At 49.5% G+C, this 15,883-nt stretch overlaps 1 protein-coding gene across 3 annotated transcripts; it reads right to left on the minus strand.

The window, feature by feature from the left end:
* Positions 1-3,091: 3,091 nt before the first annotated feature.
* Positions 3,092-13,437, minus strand: CENPS (centromere protein S). 3 transcript variants are annotated; one of them, XM_047083103.1, is made up of 6 exons: positions 12,849-13,437; positions 10,119-10,242; positions 9,231-9,264; positions 5,478-5,544; positions 5,126-5,203; positions 3,092-3,521 (listed from the first exon to the last, which is right to left on the minus strand). In XM_047083103.1, the coding sequence occupies exons 1-6, from the start codon at positions 12,897-12,899 to the stop codon at positions 3,372-3,374; spliced, it is 504 nt and encodes a 167-aa protein (XP_046939059.1). In that variant the 5' UTR covers positions 12,900-13,437; the 3' UTR covers positions 3,092-3,371. The 3 variants fall into 3 exon arrangements, with proteins under 3 accessions (XP_046939059.1, XP_046939061.1, XP_046939060.1); XM_047083105.1 differs by lacking the exon at positions 5,126-5,203; XM_047083104.1 differs by lacking the exon at positions 5,126-5,203 and having other exon boundaries at positions 10,098-10,242.
* Positions 13,438-15,883: the final 2,446 nt, after the last annotated feature.

Genomic DNA, 15,883 nt, shown 5'->3' on the forward strand with positions numbered 1-15,883 from the left:
CCAGCCGGGTGGCAGGACACACAGCCGACAAATGAAAGCACATTCGGGGCAACGGCAAGTGCACCAGGGAGGGCCGCGTGGGGCGGCTGGAGGAAGGCCATGTGTCATCTCAGTACTGGCTGTTTCCAAGGAGGTGGCAGCGTGTCTTCAAGGTGACAGCTGAAGACTAAAATCCTGGCTTTGCTATTCAATTAGCCCCTCTGTGGCCCCAGTTTCCTCATCTGTGACATGGGGATGAAAAATAGCGCCTACCGCCCGCATCACAGCGTCGTGGTGAGCAAATAACCCACCAAGCACAAGTGGAAGGCACAGCAGACACTGGTGTTCAGAACCGCTATTGAGATCTCCTCAGTCCTACTCCACTGGCATGCCTTACGCTCGAGTCCAAATATCTCAGGGTGCCTACCGTGTGATCACCCTTCTCCAGCCCAAAGCCTGTCCGCAGGGAGCTGATAATCTAAGGTCTTCTGCAAGTATGTGTTTCGGAAAAGATGTAGAATGGGAACTTTGAGTAAGAGGAACTCAGGACTGGGGCTCCTGGCTGGCTCAGTCGGTAAAGCATGGGACTCTTGATCTCAGGGTCCTGAGTTCAAGCCCCACATTGGGGATGGAGTCTACTTAAACATAAACAAACAAATAAGTTAAAAAAAAAAAAAAAGGAACTCAGTACTGAATTATTTTGAAAAACTTGAAAAACAAAGACAGCTCATTCTAAAGGGCAGAACAGGACCCAGATAGAAGTTAGAATAGGGGCACCTGGGTGGCTCAGTCGGTTTAGCGTCCATCTTCGGCTCAGGTCACGATCTCAGTTCATGCGTTCAAGCCCCACATCGAGCTCTGTGCTGACAGCTCAGAGCCTGGAGCCTGCTTTGGATTCTGTCGCCCTCTCTCTCTCTGCCCCATCCCCGCTCACACTCTGTCTCTGTCTCTCAAAAATGAATAAAAACATTAAAAAAAATTTTAAAGAAGTTAGAAAAGACTTTTCTCTGTACACAGAAGAACCTTGTATTAGTGAGTGTCCCATAACCAGAAGGGCTGTCTCTGGAGTTCCTGTGTAGTTCCTTGTTGGTGAGGAGATTGGACTAAATGACCCCTAGCGCCTCTTTATAAATTCCACAATTCAGTAAAGGGAAAGAAGCGTGTCCCGATGTAACCCTCCTGGGACATCCAGGCTTTAAGGTCTCAGCTGTGTACCAGCCAGGGCCGACCCTTGGCGCATTCCAGGGGCTGCTGTGTGCAGAAAGGGATGCTTTCCAAGTTCGCTGGCTCCAGTTAATTTCAGTAATAACAAATCAACACAAGACCTTTCATTTCGAGCTCTTCGAGGAACTGGTGTTAACAAGGAAGACAACAGATACTATAAACGTTAAGTTGCCTGTGTTTCCAGGACGCGTTCCTTCCAAAGACACGAGCCTCTTTACACGGTTCATCATCTGGTAAATGGCTCATAGGTTAAAGTTCAGATGAGGTTCCAGGACACTTGAGGAAGCCAGCTCACAAAAACAGGGCCCTCTGCAACTCCTTTCCGCCACGTGTCCCCAAAGATGGACTCACACAGGATGACTGGCATCACTTTGGACATTCCAGAGTCAACAAGACCCCATCTAACATGCAGTGGAGAAGAGACAGCTCAAGAGAACACAGGAAACGGAGTCAGCTCTTCTTTACAAAGTCTGTCGACTCCTGTGTTGCGAGCCCTGAAAAATGTACTCACCTGCAGTATAAGCAGGTCACACGTGAAAGATGCGAAATAAACCAAAAGATTACGTGAACATCAAGTCAATTTTACAATCTGGCTAGAAAATTTCCCATCAAAACACCCACGCCAGCCCCAAGGTGCCCTCTCCAAGCCTGTATGTAACCAGAGACAGGATGCCCGTGGCGCACAGAGTTCACCACTTCCAATCGTGAGCGTCCCGGGTTTCCAGAGCTACAGAAATCCATAAACACGAGACCCATGGTAACAGTGCTGCCCCCTTCCTCTTCCTGTCACCTACAACCTCGCTGCAAGGTACAGGGGACCCTACTGCACTTGAACACAAAGCCACAGAATGTCACACGGCCACTAGAGTTGCAAACCCAGGATGCAAATCCAAGTCTGCGGACTTCTGGAAAGTCCATGGCGTCCGGTGTCTGACCTCTCCTGACGCACAGTTCCAGAGAGCTTCTCCGGAAATGAAGCTGCTCACGTGCGGATCTGGGAGGGAATGCGACCTAAGGATGGAACGCTTTAGGATTCCCTTTTCTCCGACGTGACACACAGTCGTTTCCAGAAATGAAATAATTCGTCCTTTGCAGAGCCTGATGCCGAGAAGCTTGATTTCAGTGCTTTGCTGTGACCACAGCCCGTCACCACCCCTTGAGAGCCAAACTTTGGGGTGTCTTTTGCTCGTATTTAGTACGGGTGGTATAAATTCTATCCAGAACGCGTGTCCTGATCTCTCTTGCCCCCTCTTTAGTCAGCACCCCCAGTGTGAACACTGCCTCTGATCCGTAGAGCAGGGCAGCTGGCTGACCTCTTCGAGCCTCGGTCTGCATGTCAGTAAAATGGGGATAATGAGATCCACACTGATAAGGCCGTGAAAATGCGGTGACGTCCTATGGGAAGCCTCCAGGGCAGCCTGGCGCACAGAACGGCCTCTGCAAACGCTGCCCCTCCTCTTCCCCCTCTTGCCCCATGGGGGGAAATGCGCACCCTGGGCCTCCCAGACACCCCGGAGAGAAGACAGTGGAACTGGGCCCCTGGGAGGACCAGCCCTCACAGACTGACCCAGAGCACGACACACGGAAGTGTTTGGGAAGAGCCCAGGTTTTCCTCTCCAGCAAAACTTCCGGCCCACAGAACCATAGTTAAATTACAAAATGACCCAGAGAAAAGTTGCATCAAGTGTGTTCTGGAGAAAATCATCCGTAAAAAGTAACACAATTTCCAAATATCACATTTACCTTGTGGTCACAAGTGACCCAGGTTTGAAAGCTATATTGGTGGTCAAAAGGACTAAATAAATAGAGCTGTATTCATCTTTCAGGGACTGTCAGCCTGAAAAATTACACAGAAGAATAACATTTTTGCTTGAAAAAACTGACTACATTTAAGCTGCTGATACAATTTTATTAGCAATAGATACAACTTCCAATCTTTGCCACTCAAACCCTCCCGTGTTAGTGGAGGGTGAGAGACGGGAGTATTTTGCTGGAGAGTTTCCGGTCTCTTTGACACCAGCTTTGGCAGCCAACGACTCTGAGAAAGCAGCCCAGCAAGCCTCTTAGCCTTTTTATTTTAATCTCTACTGATCCCTTGGAAAATCCCTTTGTGGCAACGCAAGCTCTTGGCAACCCTCCCTGCTGAAGGCTGCCTTTGCCAGTGAGCGCTACAGACTCGAATTGTCCTTTTTTGCTGCTGCAGCCTCTGCTGGCTCCACTGGTTTTTGGTTTTCTTCCTCTAATTTCTTCTTCTTTTTTGCTCTTTGTTCTGAGTTAAACTGTGCAAGCTCTTCGCTTTTCTCCGTGATGTATTTTAGCTGGAAGGAAGGAAGGAAGGAAGGGGGGAAGGGGGGAAGGGGAAGGAAAGAAGGAGGAAGGGGGGAGGGAGGAAGAAATACATTATCTGGTTGTGCCATTTTATAAGTCTGGGGGAGGCAGTGGGAATCTACATCCCTCCCAACCACTCCCACCCTAAGAATCTGGGTGGAAAAGCCCGGTTACATTCCTTTGAGTGAAAGCCTGGGTTACATTCCAAGAGTGAAACAAGCCTAGGTTACATTCCTTCCATTTTTTCTGGAAGAAGTAATCAACTACAAAAATCAACCGACTGCTGCCCACACTCCTACCAAACAGGTAGGAAGGAGCTCCTTGAATAATCAGAAGAGTTAAAATGTGGAACTTGGGGCGCCTGAGTAGCTCAGTCACTTGAGTGTCCAACTCTTGATTTCGGCTCAGGTCATGATCTCACGGTTATGGGATTGAGCCCCTCCACTCAGCCCAGAGCCTGCTTCGGATTCTCCTTCTCTCTCCCCTTCTGCCCCTCCCCACCCCAAAATAAATAAACAAACATTAAAAAAAAAAAAGTGTAACTTGCAGAAGGCACGCCAGTCCTAAATATACTCTACACCAACTCCAGTACAGCCAACACCCCCCTAAATGTAGCCAACTGACATTACTGAGTGCTACTATGCACCAGATAGTAGGGGCAGAAGGTACAGAACACGGGGTCCCTGCCCTCCGGGAGCATTTCGTCAAATGCCTAAATTTAGCTGCAACCCTGTCAGATGAAATAAAAAATTAAGAGTCCAAAATAAAAATAATATTTGCAGGTAAACAAATGTGCAATAAACAGATAACGTCCCAATTAATATTCTAAGGTGACTGGCACTGACCAGTCCTTTGCAAAAGGTAGAAACTGCCCACTGAAACAGACCACGAACAGCTCTGACCCGCACCGAATTTACGGACAGAGAGGAGCGTCTTTCCCACTGACACGCAGCACCGCCAGTCACCTTAGCTATTTTCCTTAGGGATCGCATCATCTTTAACCTTGACTTAAACTTTAAAGAGAGAATATTAGGAGAGCAGAGGGGGAAAAGAGAGCCCGGTAGAAACAGCGCTAGATCCTGGGCCAGAAGGTTAGGGCTCAGCTATCAACCAGAGAGCTTCGTTTTCAGCTCTGGGAAGTTACTGAACTCCAGCTGCCTCCCCTGTAAAACCGGGCTAATAAATCCTGTTCTTAAAGACCCTCAGAGGGTGGTTGTGAGGTTTAAATAATACATGTAAAATAACATCTATAAAAGTCCCCTGTAAACTGTCAACTGCTATACAAACTCATTCAACAACTACTTGCTGAGCACCTGCTGTGCGCCAGGCTCTATTCTAGGCACGGCAGATGGAGCAGAGATAAAAACCCCCGCCCTGGTGGAGCTCACAGTAAAGTATTTTTACTGCGGGAATTAAACTAGGTCATAAAACCTCACAGATGCCCTGGATCTGCCCTGGGCCACTGGCCTGGGATGATCACAGCATCACCTGTAAAAGGAGGGCCTGGTCGAGATGACTTCTAGATTTCTTTGAAAAGACAGACAACGTGCTCAGTTTTCTGCCCGTCCCAGCCGTACGGACACTCCTTCCATACCTGGCCCATCAGACTTGCGGGCACCGTAATGGAACTGTCTCCATACACTCTAGCCTGGGGTCTGTCTCTGACATCAGGCTGTAAATGAAAGGCAGGGCCAAAGTTTTGAGATGTTACGAAAAAGGCAAATTATGAAACCCAGAGAGTGCTGATTAGAAAATTCCAAATTGGCTTAGCGAGATCCATCATGATGAAAGAGAGACTATAAATTACGGGCAGGCCTGAATGGTTCAACCATCTCTCGTTTTTAATGCAAGGTGCCCTGGGGAATCGCTTCATGGCTGCAAGTGATTAATTGGGAATAATGTATTCTGATGGGAAAGGGGAGTGAGGAAAGAAATCCATCTCTCACCAGTGAATTACTCCTCCTGGCTAAGAGCTTCACATCTTCCGTGTTAATTGTGCTTCTTTTTGCGTGTCTGTAGAAAGGGCAGGAACAATTCACCAAAATGTTTAGTATCATTTCAAGTTTTGATGAAACCCAAAAGTTCATGGTCAGAGTCCAAACCGGCAAGGATCTCTAAGTAGCCCATCTTTTTAAATTAAATGCATTAAGCAACCATGACATAAAAACGAGTGAAGTGACTTAGCCAAGATACCAATTAAATAAAGAAACTAAGGAAAACAGAAGCCCATCTGTCCACCTCCGCCTGAGGCCCCGGATGCCTGAGCAGGGACTTGCTTGAGCACGACGGTCACAGTGCACACCACAGAAACAGCAAGCAGCACATATGTGCACACATTCAGTGGGAAGAGAAAACGGCACAGCCTCACAACACAAAGATTGCCTACGCCTAAATAGACACTAAGGAGAAGAACAAAGAAAACATACAAGTTCCCGAGGCTCTTCTCCAAGGGTGAAATCACAGGAAAAGCTCACACGGATGTCCCCTAATACCCCACCCCCACCAGGGAGGTACCGCGCTCCCCCCACAATAGCCTGGCTAGAACAAAGAACATCCTGTCAACTGGGGTCTGTGTCTTGCTCACGACTTGGGACTCCAATTCTCATTCCAGTCCTCGTATCTTGGCTCCAATAGGTAAAGCTGATAGGTCTGATAAGCTCTAGTCAATAACCTACTGCTCTGGTTACACCCCTTCTTGCCGTTTCTAACTTCCTCCAAAAATAAGGAGAAAGTGTGTACACGGAAACAAGTAGGCGCGTGTCCCGAACAACCAGCACACACAGCATCCTCACTGGGTACCCGCGCCGCTACCGATAAACTCACACGGAAATTCTACTCTGTATTTGGCCGAACGCCCCCATCCTGCTAAATGTGCAGACATCAAGCGTCATCTCATCACGGCCGCCTCTGCCGACGGTGTCACTCCAGAAGACGACCTCTAGTTAGCGGGCCGCAAGCACCAGGACGCCGACCCCCCCCCCACTACTCCACCAGTTAGCTGGCACCACCTGAAAGTTACCACTTCCCTAAATGGGTTGGGGGGTGGGGGCAGGTATATCCGATGGCGGCCACTGCACATCAGAGACTCTCCTAAATCAAACCTCTGACTCCAGAAAATTACTCCAGAGAAGATTACAAAGCGACGTTTCATGTGACACTTTTACCGACACAGGTTGTAAAGACTATTCCCAAAGTCTTCCTAGAATTTATTCACTGTCCAGTATCTATCTTCTTCAAGATGTTACATCTTTAACACATTGACAATATGAGGTGACTAGAGATTGCAAAGCTAAATAAAGGAAACTCACAAATTGTGAGATAACTTGCCAAAGTTTACAGGCAAACTATTTCAAATGTAGGCACTATTTTCTCAGAGAAACAATGTTACAAATACCGCTTAAGTTCCCAGCCAGCCTATTTAGACTACTTAGGCTGGCCTGAAACAGACCCTTTGACTCTTTGTGGTGCTCACAGTTCTAGAAGACAGTGGCCACGGGGAAAATACAAAGCCACAGGATAAACGAAGCTAACCTTCTGGGAATATCAATTTCACCCCATGATAAACTTTAAAACAGGATTTTTTTTATATGACAGCAAACTGAAATATTATGAAGATCAGTGTGAAATTAAGACAAAGGCCGAGTCTTCAAAGAAAATCTGCACTTGCGTCGGCTCAGGGTTCAGAGGGTGGCGGGAGCGTGCAGGGTGCCGTGGGACACTCTCAGACATGTGGAAGGTGAGGCATCTCCTGGTCAGTACGTCTCTGCCGCGCTCACTTAAACAAGAACAGCGTGAGAGCCTTTACCCAGACCCCTCGACTTACCTGATGTCCTTCCCTGGGGAGCTCATGGTCTAAGTGACAAACACAACACTCTCCCCCCCTTCAGCAAGTACCCAACAAAAGAAAATCAACCTTTTTTTTTTTTTTTTTTTTTTTTTTTTTAAAGCATGGTTAGAGTTAGGGAGTCCTTCCCCTGACATTTTTTTATTAAGAGCTTATTTTTAAGCTTATTATTAAGAGCCCCCAGCATGGGGCTTTGAGCTTACAACCCCGAGATCAAGAGTCACCCTCTCCACCAGGGAGCCAGCCAGGCGCCCCAAAAATCAACCCCTTGATGTAGTGATAAAAACACAGAGTGCCTGGAAGCTCAATGTACTACAATGCTAAATATTTCCAATTTCGTTTTTATGTCTAGTATTTTTATAGAAACATCTAGGGGCGCCTGGGTGGCACAGTCGGTTAAGCGTCCGGCTTCAGCCAGGTCACGATCTCGCAGTCCGTGAGTTCGAGCCCCGCGTCAGGCTCTGGGCTGATGGCTCAGAGCCTGGAGCCTGTTTCCGATTCTGTGTCTCCCTCTCTCTCTGCCCCTCCCCCGTTCATGCTCTGTCTCTCTCTGTCCAAAAAATAAATAAACGTTGAAAAAAAAAAATTAAAAAAAAAATATAGAAGCATCTAAAAACGTTCGTGGTCTTTTCCCACAGCTAACACAGAAATGGCAAGAAAAGTCACAACGGGGGGCCGCGCTACGGGCATCTACCAGGGAGAGGTCAGAGGAGCCAATAAACACCCTACTATGCATAGGACAGTCCCCAGCACAACCCAGAATGATCTGGTGCAAATTGTCAACGGTGCTGAGGCAGAGAAACCCTACTCTCTATCGATAATCTTCATGTTCAAATTAAATACTCATTTGCTTACTTATTTACATTTTTGTGCCACCCTTTGTAATAAAAAGAAGTTGTATTTAAAAAAAAAAAGGAAAGAAATGGCAAGGAAAGGTGATAAATGGGTGTCACAGGAGACGAGGGGGCTGCGGGCGGGGGACAGGAGATAATGGGCGCCATGAAAGGGGCCACCACCCGTATTAACAAAGAATAAACCACATGAGCTATGACTATTCCATAATATGATCTTAGCCCTGTTGGCCAAGCCGAAGATGCTAAGCGGTTTTTAGGGACTCCTACACGTAGGGATGGGAAAGATTTAGAGTCTGCCCTCCAAGAACCTACTGCTTTAATTCATTCAAAATATTCACCCGAGCAACACAGAGCTAACAGGAGCAAGGTGAAAAGCGCCGGGTATGGAAGAGGCTGGCACCAACTCAGAAGTGCTAGCAAATTAGAAACTCTAGCCCTTTCCGGCCTCAGTCATTCAAACTGCTTCATAAAAGCAATTCCTTGCCAATTGTTTTCAATTACCTGAGGTCCTAATTGAAGAGATGAGCGTAAATCACCTGTAAAAGCTAAAGCTTACCAGCTGAGAGCAAATCACCCACTTTTCAGGGAGCGTATGTCTCGCTGGTGACAAAGGCGGTGAATGCCAGGTGGACGGGGTGGGTGTCGGGTGCCGTGGTCCCCCCGCGCACCGTCCCGCGGAAACGTTCTGCAAAGCACACGCACCCTGCACATTCACCGTCCGGGGCTGCCCTGCACATCTTTGTAGCCGCCAAGTGAACGGCTCTGGCTCTTGCACAAAAAGTGCTTGGAAGACATAACAAAAAAAAAAGCCAAATCAAGTCTGAATGGACGTGATTAAAGCGGATGTGATATTCTTGCAGAATCACGATTAGAGATGAGCCTCCAGAAAATCCACACGCACACACAGACTGCATACAGCTCGCCTGGAACACAGCAGCAGGTGGAGAGTACAAATGGGATGTGAATGCACACAGCATCAGAGAACCAGCCTCTTTACCCACCTTGCAAACATTTCGAGGTCTTTGGCGAAATTTTCTGAAAGAGAAAAAGATGTGCTTTAGCTACCCTGATCTCAACCTTGTTTCAGAAGGAGGGAAAGTGGAACTTCGGAACGTTTAGCATAGTGACTAATGCAACAAGCCCTTTAAAGGGCAAGAGGAGAGGCGCCTGGGTGGCTCAGTCGGTTAAGCGTCCGACTTCGGCTCAGGTCACGATCTCGCGGTCTGTGGGTTCGAGCCCCGCGCCGGGCTCTGGGCTGATGGCTCGGAGCCTGGAGCCTGCTTCCGATTCTGTGTCTCCCTCTCTCTCTCTGACCCTCCCCCGTTCATGCTCTCTCTCTCTCTGTCTCAAAAATAAATAAACTTAAAAAAAAAAAAAAAAGGCGAGAGGAGGCATTTCCGGAGCCTTTAGCAGTTTTATTCGTTATGGCCTCCTTGTCATAATTGGGGTATTGTGGCTACACCCTTCCTTCTGTGAAACTGGCCCTTAATCTTAAATTTGGCTACAAGTTAGAGCTTGAGAGGACATTAATTTTCTCTAACGTCAAGCAGATACCAATGTCATAAGCCCAGCTGTCAAATAAACCATGGCATGGTGGACATAAAAATGTTATAAAGCAATGAGGTGAAAAATTGAATGTCTAATGTTCCAGGCAGTTTAAAAAATAAAACAAAGGTGTTAATACCCAGTGTTAGGTAACAGGAAAAAAAAAAGTTCTTTTCATAAAATATCTGAATTTTACGGCAAAGAACTGTCTCACGAACAATGCCTGATGATCACGTTCTCCATCTGTTGGGATGACAAGCCAGGGCACCCACCCACACGTTTCTCCCAGGCAAAAGCAACTTCTGGGATGCCTATACACCTACGGGAAGGCCATGGCTTCCTACCGCACTGCCGGAAAGTCAGCTCCGAGATGGCCGCAATGGTTTGTTTGCTGAACCGAATCTCTCTGTCCGATGCCACTTCCTCGCAAAGACACCCAACAGTGTAGTGAACGGCTGCTTTTAGCCTCTGAAGCGAAAATCAAAATACTTCATGGGTAAGGTTGCAAAGAAGAGCTCTGCACATCTTGGAAAATTAAGACCAAGGAGAGGCTCTGCTGCGCTTCCTTCCTTCAGCACTTTCCATAATGGCTGAGTGACTTTTCAAGTGTACTAATAAATTAATGAGGCCCTCTGGAGTGTGGCTTGTAGAAACATTACTTCCTAGTTAATGGTTACGATTTAGGTCAAGTAAAGATAAGGAATTACAATGGCAGGTCAGTGGGGAGAAAAGTCGGACTCGCACTTGCAAAGTATCTGCATGACATCACTCGGGTAGTCCACGAACAGGGACCACGTTCCTACTGAGTAAAGGCCCATGCCAGGTGTTTGAGGAACAACGAAAAACCAGACATGGGTTAATCAAGCGAAAAAGGAGGCGATGCCATCCCCCTGCGGCCAGTCTCTGCCAGCCCCGGGCCTGCGTGTGACAAAAGACAAACGCTCAGGACTGGCTGGGAAAGGCCTGTGCGGGCGCGGCTGAGCCTCCCTTGATTTGTTGGCTTGCTAGCCCACCTCACCAGGACCCTCACTGCTCCTTAGCAACCCTTTTAGATACTGAGTAACATATCTTTCCCATGCAGAGGAGCAAAGAAGCAAAACAAAGTTAAGCCAAGATCTCAGTCTCATGTCAGCAAACTTCTTGAGCCCCTAGGTGTGCTCCTCTATGGTGCAGACAGAACTGAACTGGACATGGGGACAGCTGAAGCCAAGACAGCATCAACCCTACCAGCAAATGTTCACAGTTGAGACAAGATGAGGAGGAACCGCAGAAACCCAGGTCGAGGACCGAGGACCCGGGACCCGGGTAGAGGCCAGGCAGATAAGCAAGGGCAACTACCTTCCTTAGTTTCAGAGGTCACAAGAGTAGGAAGTTGAGGCCTTTGGCAGGAGACAAAGGGACCATCACCCGGGGAGGGATAAAGACCTTCCCAGGTCATCTTTTTTAGGTATGCGTGGGGCAGGGGGAGGTTCGGGGAACAGGACAGGAAGCCTTCCGAACATTCCAGGAAGTTTTTTAATGTCTCTCCTCCTTCTGTACACCTCTTGGATGGGGCCAACTGCCTTCTGCAATGCTGCACACGCTAACCCACCAGACCCTAAATTCCTCAAGGGCACAACCCTGTCTGTTTTGTTCACTACCGTCCACCTACCTAGTGCCAAGAACAGCTGGTTCAATGAATGGTGGGATCTTCAACCTGCTCACCAATTTCTCAGCCCAGCTCTGCAGCCTTACTCATCTCGTCAGCACGCAGAACCAGCCTCTGGTTCTTTATTGGGCACTGAGAACCAGCCTCTGTTCTCGGGGCTGAGAATACAAAAATGGAAAGGCCAGCTCCCTTCTCAAAGACTTTATCTCCTGCTACACCTTTGCCATCAATGGACTCTTCAAAACCATCAATGTCAGGAAAAAGAGGATGGAGAACCAACCGGTCCAGGGAAGATCAGAGCCAGGATTACTAAATGCACTTTATGTTCCTTGACTGGATCCTGGGTGAAATAAAAAAAGACCACTAGAAAAAAAAAACAAAAACTGCTTTGGAACACCGGGAACATAAAGGTGGACCGAACATTACATAATAGGATTTTATCCGTATTAAATTTGCTAAGTGTGATCATTGAGATTATGCAGAATACCCCTGTGGTCGGGAAAGCATACTATAAAGTATTACAACTTACAGGGAAAGGGTCAAGGTATCTGTGATTATATCTCAAATGAGTCAGAAAAAAAGAGAGCAAAGGAGCAAACACAGCCAAGTGCTAACAACTGGTGAATCCAGGTGGGGAGCATACGGCTACAGAGTGGACTATTCTCGCCAACTTTTCCTGAAATCTTACACTTCTCAAAATAAAGGCAGGCGGTGGGTAAAACAGCTGAAGTGTTACACTGGCAGGAGGGAACTCCCGCGCCCTGAGCTCCTTCGCGTCTCTTGAGTGCCCCCTCTTTGAGGATACCGCCCTGGTTCTGGCTTTTTATCTCTTTGGGGCTTTACGGTTGGTTCCCGCGACCCTGCCCCATTGTACTAACTCCCGGGGCGATTAGACGAAGGGCCGCCCCTGGGAGAGGGTTACTGTTACTCTGTTATTCTGCAAACAGGAAAGCTGGGCTCGCGCAGCGCCAAAGCGACCCTCGGGCTGCGGAGGCGGGACCGGAACCCACCCGGGAAGGATGGGCTCCGGGACCGCACGGCCCGCATCGCACCCAGGTTCGCAGGCCGTCTCTGCGTCTGCAGGACGGAGCGCGCAAGTCACGGCGGCCACGTGCCGGGCATCGGGCTACGTGCTTGGCCTGAATCCCCTCCAAATGCTCACACCCCATCTTCACAACACCCCTGAGAAGGGAGACTGCGGCTGTCCTGGGCAAGAAGGCTGCCGCGCGACTCGGACCCGCGTTACCGAGGATACCGCCTCCCAGCACCCCCCGCGGCAGCCCAGCTGGCGCAGGCGCACGCGGCCCGAGCGCGCCCTCCGCCCCGGGGGACGCGCCCCGAGAAGCGCCAGGCCTCGGGGCCTTTCCCTCTCCAGCAGCTCGACGCCGTCCTCCCGCAGCCTGGCCGGGACCCGGCTTTCCTGTACCTGTTGGTAGGAGAATCGCTGCTGCTCCTCGGCCGCCTCGTCCTCCTCCATCTCAGGGGGCCGACCCAGGCAGGCGCGCCAGGGCAGTAGGAGGCGGCGGCCGGGAGGAGCCCGTCGGATTTCCCGCCGCGGCGCCCGGAGACGGACCGCGCGAGGGGACAAAGCGCGAAGTTCCACGCCGCCGTGTGTGTGCGCGCCCCCTGGCGGCCGCTCTGGGGACGGTCCGCAGCGGTCCGAGCTCCCGCCTCGAGGCGCGGGGGGACCTGGCGGTCCAGGTCCCCTGGCTCCGCTCGGCTCTGCGCCTGGCTTGCGGCTCACACGAACCCTTGGAAAGAACGCTTGTGTGTAGGGACAGCGTTGTCGGGCGGCACTCTTTACTGTGAGTTACGTGGGGCCGTAAGGTCCGTAGACCTTGCAGAATCCACCAACGTTCTGTAATTGTGTCACCAACAGTAGTGTCACCGAGTCAGACGCAGGCAAATGCTGGATTGCTGTCCATTCAGCATCGCAGTGAGTAGGTGACACAGCCGAGGCTAAGGCACTCATCAGCAGTGCAAGTGTCCCCAATTAAAAAAAAAAATTGTTTTTTTTTTTTTTTCCTTGAGTAATGTCTATATATACCCAGCATGGGGCTCTAACTCAGGCTGCCGCAAGGGTCAAGAGTTGCGTGCTCCACGACTGAGCCAGCCAGGTGCCCCAGGGCCCCCAATTTTTATGTATGTATGTATGTATTTACTTCTTTATGAGAGAGAGAGGGAGAGAGAAGGGCAAAGAGAAAGAGCGAGAATCCCAAGCAGGCTCTGCACTATCAGGGCGGAGTCCAGTGCAGGGCTTGAACCGTGAGCTCATGACCTGAACCAAAATCAAGAGTTGGACGCTTAACCAACTGAGCCACCCAGTCGCCCCAGGGCCCCTAATTTTTTTAAAGGAAATTAATTTGGTTATATATTTTCTAATGTCTTGGTGCAATCATCAGGGAGAAAAGCATCTTCTTGGACCTCCTCACACTTTTTGTAAGGGTTAAGGTTGTGTTTATTTTTTTTTTTAAGATTGATTTATTTTTATTTTTTTAAATTTTTTTTAATGTTTATTTATTTTTGAGACAGAGACAGAGCATGAACGGGGGAGGGTCAGAGAGAGAGGGAGACACAGAATCTGAAGCAGGCTCCAGGCTCCGAGCCATCCGCCCAGAGCCTGACGCGGGGCTCGAACTCACGGACCGCGAGATCGTGACCTGGCTGAAGTCGGATGCTTAACCGACTGCGCCACCCAGGCGCCCCTGTTTATTTTTTTAAAGATTTATTTATTTAGAGAGAAAAGGAGTGGGGATGGTGCAGAGAGAGAGAGAATCCCAAGCAAGTTCCGTGCTGTCAACACAGAGCCCGACTCGGGCCCAATCCCACAAACCGTGAGATCATGACCTGAGCCAAAATCAAGAGTCCGACGCTTAACTGACTGACCCACCCAGGCGCTCCTGGTCAATTTCTACTGCATCTGAGATGACAGGTGCCTCTGGCCTCTTCTCCCCATTGCTCCCGGAGAGAATTCCAGTTCCAGTCCCCTGGGATGGTCCCCGATGTCATGCAGGGCAGGCCTCTCACGGGATGTCCCTGATCTGCAGCTGTGTCTTAGCAGGCCGAGCTCTGCCCATCGGTTGTCGCCCTGCTCCCCCTGCTGCAGCTCTCTGGTCTCCAGCAGGAAAGAAAAGGGTTGGGGGTGTGGGAGCAGGTGGGGAGCTCCAGCCTAGGCCCAGACCTTGGGTTTGGGGCCTGGCCCCTTTCACAAGCTTTGTGACCCTGGGTGAGTCACAGAACCTCTCCAAGCCCCAGTTCCTGCATTTATAAAGTGAGAAGCATGGGACTAACTTCAGAGAGTGGTCTCAAGGCCTAAGTTGCCTCACCAAAGGGCACAAGAAATAGTAACAGTTTTCTCCTGGGCAGTTTCTGTGCTTTGTACCTTGCATGATGTCTCATTTTAAAGCAGTTGCTTCCCAGGGCCAAAAATGCATTATTCTAGTAGTTTCTGGAATACCTGGGCACTTTAGAGTCTGATGAGGAAGGCCTGGAGCTGAGGCATTACGTCACAGAAAATGGCTATGTTCCTTTGGAACAAATTTGCCCGGGAAAGAACCAGCCACGTCAACTGGCCACTAGATGTCAGCATTGTGCCACGTTGTGGAACAAGGCGGGTCTTACTGCCGGTGATCCGCCCCCGTCACCTTAACCCTGGTGTTACTAGCCTCTGGGTTCTAGGCACCCCGCTTGGGTTAGGTCTCAGCTGCGCTCAGAGGTAGGTGCGGTTCCGCCATCTCCTACGTGAGGGAACAAGGTCGCAGAGGGGAGAGAACTTTGCCTGAGGTTAGCCTGCCAGGAAGTGGTAAGAGTCCAGTGTCTGCAGGCTGGCGTCGGAGTCTGCGCCCTCACCAGAAATAAGACAGGGACATTTGTCCCTGGATCCTTTTCAGCTGCATCAAATAGGGTACAAGGAATACTTAGCTCAATAACAGTCCTCATTTATTCCCCCTATAAATGCGCTACAAATTGCTGGTTCAAAAATCAGTCTCCGGGGCGCCTGGGTGGCTCAGTCGGTTGAGCATCCGACTCTTGACTTAAGCTCAGGTTATGATCCCAGGGTCGTGGGATTGAGCCACGTGTCAGGCTCTGCGCCGAGCGTGGAGCCTGCTTAAAATTCTCTCCCTCGGGACGTCTGGGTGGTTAAGCATCCGACTTCAGTTCAGGTCATGACCTCACGGCTCGTGAGTTCGAGCCCCGCGTCGGGCTCTGTCCTGACAGCTCAGAGCCTGGAGCCCGCTTCGGATTGTCTCCCTCTCTCTCTCTGCCCTTCCCTCACTAACACTCTCTCTCAAAAATAAATAAACATTAAAAAAATTCTCTTTCCCTCTTCCCCTTCCCCCACTCTCTCTCTCTCAAGGAAAAAAAAATCAATTTCCATTAGCTGTAGTATAGATTCTATAAGCTCATGAGGTCAGGACTTTTCATCTTCTCTCACCACTGACACACGGTCCCGTCACAGTG

This window comes from Lynx rufus, unplaced genomic scaffold, assembly GCF_022079265.1.
Source record: "Lynx rufus isolate CCGP_SWC_20201006 ecotype Redwood Valley unplaced genomic scaffold, mLynRuf1.p SCAF_2, whole genome shotgun sequence".
Taxonomy (NCBI): Eukaryota; Metazoa; Chordata; class Mammalia; order Carnivora; family Felidae; genus Lynx; species Lynx rufus.

Bases quoted from the DNA above. Each gene is read 5' to 3' on its own strand.
- CENPS (XM_047083103.1), bottom strand. From the start codon at position 12,899: ATGGAGGAGGACGAGGCGGCCGAGGAGCAGCAGCGATTCTCCTACCAA. The intron at 9,265-10,118 runs GTAGGAAGCCAT...TTTCTCTTTCAG, and splicing joins GCTGACTTTCCGGCAGTGCG to AAAATTTCGCCAAAGACCTC. The intron at 5,204-5,477 runs GTGAGAGATGGA...TTTCATTTACAG, and splicing joins CCAGGAGGAGTAATTCACTG to CCTGATGTCAGAGACAGACC.